This window comes from Melanostigma gelatinosum, assembly GCF_949748355.1.
Source record: "Melanostigma gelatinosum genome assembly, chromosome: 18".
Lineage (NCBI taxonomy): Eukaryota > Metazoa > Chordata > Actinopteri > Perciformes > Zoarcidae > Melanostigma > Melanostigma gelatinosum.
In genome coordinates, this window is record NC_136651.1 from 1395907 (window position 1) to 1403406 (window position 7500).

The 7500-nt window shown below is 49.3% G+C and overlaps 1 protein-coding gene across 3 annotated transcripts in view; it reads right to left on the minus strand.

Moving 5' to 3' along the window:
* The window catches only part of camk2b2 (calcium/calmodulin-dependent protein kinase (CaM kinase) II beta 2), a 43104-nt gene that overhangs the window by 6108 nt on the left and 29496 nt on the right, over positions 1 to 7500 (minus strand). For 2 of the 3 annotated variants that reach the window (XM_079289714.1, XM_079289716.1), the window contains 3 exons: positions 4479 to 4513; positions 1045 to 1107; positions 496 to 540 (listed from right to left, as the gene is read on the minus strand). In XM_079289714.1, the coding sequence (XP_079145840.1) occupies positions 496 to 540; positions 1045 to 1107; positions 4479 to 4513 (143 nt within the window). Of the gene's footprint in view, positions 1 to 495; positions 541 to 1044; positions 1108 to 4478; positions 4517 to 7500 lie in introns of all 3 variants that reach the window. The other variant, XM_079289715.1, reaches the window with a different exon arrangement.

Genomic DNA, 7500 nt, shown 5'->3' on the forward strand with positions numbered 1-7500 from the left:
GAAACAGGAGCACATGACGTTTCAGCCGCTGTCACATGGAGTCTGAACGGTGGGATTATGACGTTATTAATCTGCTGACATACACAGATTCCCTTTAGCCGGCAGCAGGAAGCACTGAGCTCCATTCATCTGAACACAGAGGGGCAGTATAAGACAAGACAACACACCTCACAGCGTCCTCATGGACCAACACACAGCACACCAAGAAGACAGCACACAAATCCTGCTGCTTCCAAATACACCTTCACCCCACACAGATAGGAAAGGAGACGAAGGGTGAGAGAAGAAGAAAAACAGGATGAGGAAGTGAGGAGGAGGAGGGGGAGGAAGAGGAGGAGGAGGAGGAGGAGGAGGAGGAGGAGGAGGAGGAGGAGGAGGAGGAGGAGGAGGAGGAGGAGGAGGAGGAGGAGGAGGAGGAGGAGGAGGAGGAGGAGGAGGAGGAAGAGGAGGAGGAGAAGGAGGAGGAGGAGGAGGAGAAGGAGGAGGAGGATGTACCTTGGTCCCATCTAGTGGATTATGGATGACAGTAGTCTGAGGCTCCTGGAGGAAGAATAGAGAGAAAATGTTTTCTGTCACGATGAGGGATCAATGGAGAGGAAAACATGGAGGATTAGAGAGTTGATGACGGAGGATGGAGGACGCAGCAATGATTGATCTGCACCAATGCAATAGTCTCTCTATCATTTCTGTCCCATTTTATAGATAAACAATCAATAAGAATCACATTCAGGACCAGATAAAAGCTACTCACAGTACCTTTAAAGTACTTATTAAAGTACTTATAGTAAATGTCTCCTGGCTCTAGCTCCACACTCAGTTTACACAGATGAGAGGATCTTTTCATTTAACTCTTGGCAAAAAAACATGAAAAAAAACACATTTCCCAAATTGTAAAACTACTACAAAAAAACTTTGATTTAATACCACTTTGATCCAAAGCGCACACACACCTCTCTCTCTCACACACACACACACACACACACACTCTGCGTTTAGTGAGTGTGTGTGGCGGACAGACGGACAGACGCACACAGAGCTGCGTACCAGAGCAGCGGAGGAGGTGTGGCCTTTGGGGCTGGTGACGATGCTGTTTCTCGTGCTGTTTGTCTGGGAAAACACAAAGTGCCACATTAGTGCTCAGCAGCCACGGCGAGAGGCCGTCTGCTGGCGGTACAGCGGGCGGTTACTGCGTTCAAAAGGAAATAACCAAAAGTGTAACACAGGTGAAGACAGCAGACAGAAGCAGAGGAGTGCTGCAGAGACAGACACAGTGGGCAGAGAGAAGCCAGTGCAGCTGCCAACAATTAAAGAACGGTTCCCCCACATCCCGCACTACAGTGTTAATCAGATTAAAAGGTTTTATACAATTCATCATTTCCATCTGCAGTGGAATCCAAATCAAATGCTGGCCAGAGCTCCGATAGTTCAGCCCGGCTTCTTTCCCTGAATCTGGACGCTATTTGGCAGATGGCAACATTTAAACCAATGACAGCTGTGCAACATCTGCAACATCTGTCAGATACAGAAAGAGAAAGCATCCATTTTGTCACACTAAAGCGTTAGCGCCTCGTAGTGTGTTCCCTCCCCGGGTGAGCAGCATTCAGGCGCTTCTGGAACAGCCCGTTGACATGAAGACAGCCAACAACATGCTGGACAGACAGACACCTTGTTTTATAAGGACTCCCATCACTGCTCACACACACACACACACACACACACATACACACCCCCCCCCCCCACACACACACACACACACACACAGGATGCTGAACCCTGATAGATACAAGGCTGCAGTCCAACATCACGTTGCACCAGGTAAACACTGATCGACAGGTGTGTAAAAAGCAGCTTGACGCACCGCTTTGGTCCAGACTGGAATGTGTGGTATTTCATTGAAATGTCTCAACTATAGGATGGATCACCCTGAGATCAAAGCACTCCAAAGGGGTTTGAGGCACTTTTCAGTTTCAGGAGGAAGGTGATTTATATTCCCGTCAATAAATGATCTTTGTCACAGGAGCACAAAAGACGAAAGTACATTTGTGACAGTTTGACGAGAACGAACGCTGTGGGAGTGAATAATGATGTTTAACTTCACAGGAACAAGTGGTTTTGCACATCAATCACATCTTCTCATCTGAGGAGCAGAGCCACGAATGTTCTGAGTCACCGTCTGATTCACCAAACAGCAGAACAACGACAGTGTTCGGTCAAACACGTGGAACATAACGTGGAGCTGAAGGACTGAACGTCTTGTGATGGTTACCGAGTTCACTGCGTGTACGTTTTTGGGTGCAACAGAAGAACAACATTAACATATTAACTTCTCATTTAAGTTATTTTAGCTAACGTGTTAGCAAACAATTGCCTAAATTAACACATCCAGCAGATGCTACTTAACATTAGCATTGTGCTGGAGATGGAGCTGAACATCATTTATAAAACTGGCTGCTACTGCCCGAAGAGCATCGGGCCAACCGAGGAGAGAGGGGGGAGGGGCGGTGTGCAGAGGGGTGAGAGGAAGAGGAGAGGCTGAGGGAGGAAACCAGGAAGATGCAAGTTATAGAAAGAGGAAACAGGTCAGAGGAGATGGAGAGAGGAAGAGGAGAGGCTGACGGAGGAAACCAGGAAGATGCAGGTTATAGAAAGAGAGAAACAGGTCAGAAGAGACAGAGAGAGGAAGAGGAGAGGCTGAGGGAGGAAACCAGGAAGATGCAGGTTATAGAAAGAGAGAAACAGGTCAGAAGAGATGGAGAGAGGAAGAGGAGAGGCTGACGGAGGAAACCAGGAAGATGCAAGTTATAGAAAGAGGAAACAGGTCAGAGGAGATGGAGAGAGGAAGAGGAGAGGCTGACGGAGGAAACCAGGAAGATGCAGGTTATAGAAAGAGAGAAACAGGTCAGAAGAGACAGAGAGAGGAAGAATATAAGAAGATCTTTTGTGCACAAAAAGCTAGAACCATGCAGCCATAAGATCCATATATTGTGCACGTGAAATGTTATTGTGTATGAACAAGACAGATCTTCTTCATATAAGTTATTGTCTTGTTTGAAAAAAGATCTGTATCTTATGGACACGAGATATTATTCTGCGTTAAAAAGATAAAATATTATTCGACATTGTGTTGCGTGAACAAGATCCATATTATGAGAATGTTAATTAATCAATGTTTTCAAACAAGATGCAGACATTTTGCACATTAAATATCTTCAGTAAACTAGAGAGAGGTCTTCTGCACAAAAGGTGCAAAGTTAAGATCTATATATTTTTAAGCACAAGTTATCACATTCAAACCAGATCAATTTCTTATGGACATGAAATATTGTCTTGCATGAACAAGACACATATGTTGTGCACGTAGAGATATAATCGAATGTGAACATTCCTTATCTCGCGTCCAATAAGAATCGTAACTTTCACATACCTTGTGAGAACCAGATCCATATCTTGTGCATACTAAATATTGTCTTGCATGCACAATTCATTGAATGGGAACAAGTCATCTGGACATGTGCACGTTTCGGACACTTTTATGCTTCTAAAAAATAGCTCAAAATCTTCTAGCGTATGTGCACAAATTAGGCTCTCGTATGCCAACAGTACATCTTGTGCACAAGATAATAACTTGTGTGCATTAAATATGGATGTTGTCCATACAAGTTAAAACAAACATCCTTTGGGATCGCTGTGAAGAAAAAGTCTGTCCACAAAATTCAGCATCTAAAGATTTTTTTCTTCTAAGAGATTTTTTCTTACTTTTTTATGCAAAGACGTTTCAGAGAATGTTCGGTCGTTAAAGTTTGCCTCAAGTTTTTAAAAAATATTGGAATTTTCTTTTTTTATTGTCGTATTTTGATGATGTTTAATTAATTACATGTTGGTTCATAATTGGGTAAACAAGGTTTAATTGTTTAAGTAAATGACATTGCATTATTTAATAATTAGATATTAGTGTATTTTCACTTTTTATTATCATTTGTGTATTGTTTAAAAGCTACAGCACATCTTTTTGAACATAAACTATGTTCTTTATTTAACATTTAATGATTTGTAACAGATCATTTCAACAACGATGGACGCCAACTACATGAAGCTACTAACTAAACCTATTTGTCTTTTTTATCAGGATTGCTATACAACCCTTAAAATATCACAAAACTTGACAATCGTTACGCGAATAATTAGAATAAAGTCGAGGCCAACATCACAAAAAGCATCGATGCATCTCTGAGCTACAGCATGAACGAATCACAGACACAAACATTAAGCGTACACTGTGCCTTTAAGGCCAAAAACAATATCTTTAAAAAATACATCAGCGAATGTCACAGCACTTGACGAAGTCAAACCACCTCGAACGCCTTTGATCGAAATATTTATGGAATAACAAAAGTAAGATCTGTCCGAACAGCGGAAGGACGTGAAGGAGGAAAGGAGGCGAATGCAAAGAAGGGAGGAGAGAGGAGAGACAAGCTCACCTTGACGTCAGCCTTCTTGTTGAGGAGACTCTTGGCTGCTGCAGAGAAGCAGAAGGACACACCCTCAGATGGGAGAGTCCACGTCACACACCTTCAGACGATCAGCGCTCCCTCAGACAGGCCGACGCTGATGCATGCTTTCAAAATTCACCTCTCAGGAAAAGTGAACATGCAAACCACAAACAAGAGTGACGCCGCCTTCCCCTCCACATGTCCTCCGCTTCTCCACGCTTCAGCGAAGAGGAAACACCGGACACAACCCATCCCTCCCCCGAGAAACAGAAATCCCTCCCTCCGTCCTGTAGAGACATTTAAAAAGCCCAACGCAGAAACACACATTCAAAAATCTCCATCCAACCTCCGAACTCTCATCCAGTTAGGATGAGTTAGGACTCCTAACCATCCGGTTAGGAGTGAAAGCATGCTGGGAAGTCGAGATGCAGGGATGTGATAATGGCTTTGTTCATCTCAAAGAGCCGGCTGGATTAGTTGGAGTCACCACAAAGTTCATAGATGTGAAAGAAATATAAAAACACTGTTCTGTTGCATTAACGCTGTTCATTGACAATAAAGGTGCACAAAAAACATCCTCAACCTGAAAAACTACACATCCGACCACTGCATGCGACTTGTCTCCTGACTCCCCGGAGGTCACGTGACTGTGTTGCACAACAGAGAAGCCCGACCCGCGACACTGTCGGCTCCACATGAGAGCCGAGAGGCTGCTTACCGTGGCAAACATTCCAGAAGCATGAGCAGGGAGGGGAGGGAAAACATGAAAAAAGATTTAGGAGGAGAGACTAAAACAAGCTGAGGGGCGTGGAAGAGCGTGTGATGGTGCGACTCGGGGGGGATTTCCACTTCATCACGTCCGCCACAAGTTCAGTGAGAGGAAAGGATGTGAGGTCTTAGGAGAGGAGAGGTCAGAGATGTAAGAAAGAAAACAGCTGAGAGGATGTTAAAAGGTACGGAGGGGGAGAGTCTGAGGGTGAGAGTCTGAGGGGAGAGTCTGAGGGGGAGAGTCTGAGGGGAGAGTCTGAGGGGGAGAGTCTGAGGGGGAGAGTCTGAGGGTGAGAGTCTGAGGGGAGAGTCTGAGGGGAGAGTCTGAGGGGAGAGTCTGAGGGGGAGAGTCTGAGGGGGAGAGTCTGAGGGGGAGAGTCTGAGGGGAGAGTCTGAGGGGAGAGTCTGAGGGGAGAGTCTGAGGGGGAGAGTCTGAGGGGAGAGTCTGAGGGGGAGAGTCTGAGGGGGAGAGTCTGAGGGGAGAGTCTGAGGGGAGAGTCTGAGGGGAGAGTCTGAGGGGAGAGTCTGAGGGGGAGAGTCTGAGGGGAGAGTCTGAGGGGAGAGTCTGAGGGGAGAGTCTGAGGGGGAGAGTCTGAGGGGAGAGTCTGAGGGGAGAGAGTCTGAGGGGAGAGTCTGAGGGGGAGAGTCTGAGGGGGAGAGTCTGAGGGGAGAGTCTGAGGGGAGAGTCTGAGGGGAGAGTCTGAGGGGAGAGTCTGAGGGGGAGAGTCTGAGGGGAGAGTCTGAGGGGAGAGTCTGAGGGGAGAGTCTGAGGGGGAGAGTCTGAGGGGAGAGTCTGAGGGGGAGAGTCTGAGGGGGAGAGTCTGAGGGGAGAGTCTGAGGGGGAGAGTCTGAGGGGAGAGTCTGAGGGGGAGAGTCTGGGGGGGAGAGTCTGAGGGGAGAGTCTGAGGGGAGAGTCTGAGGGGGAGAGTCTGGGGGGGAGAGTCTGAGGGGAGAGTCTGAGGGGGAGAGTCTGAGGGGAGAGTCTGAGGGGAGAGTCTGAGGGGAGAGTCTGCGGGGGAGAGTCTGAGGGGGAGAGTCTGAGGGGAGAGTCTGAGGGGAGAGTCTGAGGGGAGAGTCTGAGGGGGAGAGTCTGAGGGGGAGAGTCTGAGGGGAGAGTCTGAGGGGAGAGTCTGAGGGGGAGAGTCTGGGGGGGAGAGTCTGGGGGGAGAGTCTGAGGGAAGAGTCTGAGGGGGAGAGTCTGAGGGGGAGAGTCTGGGGGGAGAGTCTGAGGGGGAGAGTCTGAGGGGAGAGTCTGAGGGGAGAGTCTGAGGGGGAGAGTCTGAGGGGAGAGTCTGGGGGGAGAGTCTGAGGGGGAGAGTCTGAGGGGAGAGTCTGAGGGGAGAGTCTGAGGGGAGAGTCTGAGGGGGAGAGTCTGAGGGGAGAGTCTGGGGGGAGAGTCTGAGGGGGAGAGTCTGAGGGGAGAGTCTGAGGGGGAGAGTCTGAGGGGAGAGTCTGAGGGGAGAGTCTGAGGGGAGAGTCTGAGGGGGAGAGTCTGAGGGGAGAGTCTGGGGGGAGAGTCTGAGGGGGAGAGTCTGAGGGGAGAGTCTGAGGGGGAGAGTCTGAGGGGAGAGTCTGAGGGGAGAGTCTGAGGGGAGAGTCTGAGGGGAGAGTCTGAGGGGGAGAGTCTGAGGGGAGAGTCTGAGGGGGAGAGTCTGGGGGGGAGAGTCTGGGGGGAGAGTCTGAGGGGAGAGTCTGAGGGGGAGAGTCTGGGGGGGAGAGTCTGAGGGGGAGAGTCTGAGGGGAGAGTCTGTGGGGGAGAGTCTGAGGGGAGAGTCTGAGGGGAGAGTCTGAGGGGAGAGTCTGAGGGGAGAGTCTGAGGGGGAGAGTCTGAGGGGAGAGTCTGAGGGGGAGAGTCTGAGGGGAGAGTCTGAGGGGAGAGTCTGAGGGGAGAGTCTGGGGGGAGAGTCTGAGGGGAGAGTCTGAGGGGGAGAGTCTGAGGGGGAGAGTCTGAGGGAGAGAGTCTGAGGGGAGAGTCTGAGGGGGAGAGTCTGAGGGGGAGAGTCTGAGGGGAGAGTCTGAGGGGGAGAGTCTGAGGGAGAGAGTCTGAGGGGAGAGTCTGAGGGGGAGAGTCTGAGGGGGAGAGTCTGAGGGGAGAGTCTGAGGGGGAGAGTCTGGGGGGAGAGTCTGAGGGGAGAGTCTGAGGGGGAGAGTCTGAGGGGAGAGTCTGAGGGGAGAGTCTGAGGGGGAGAGTCTGAGGGGAGAGTCTGAGGGGAGAGTCTGAGGGGGAGAGTCTGAGGGGAGA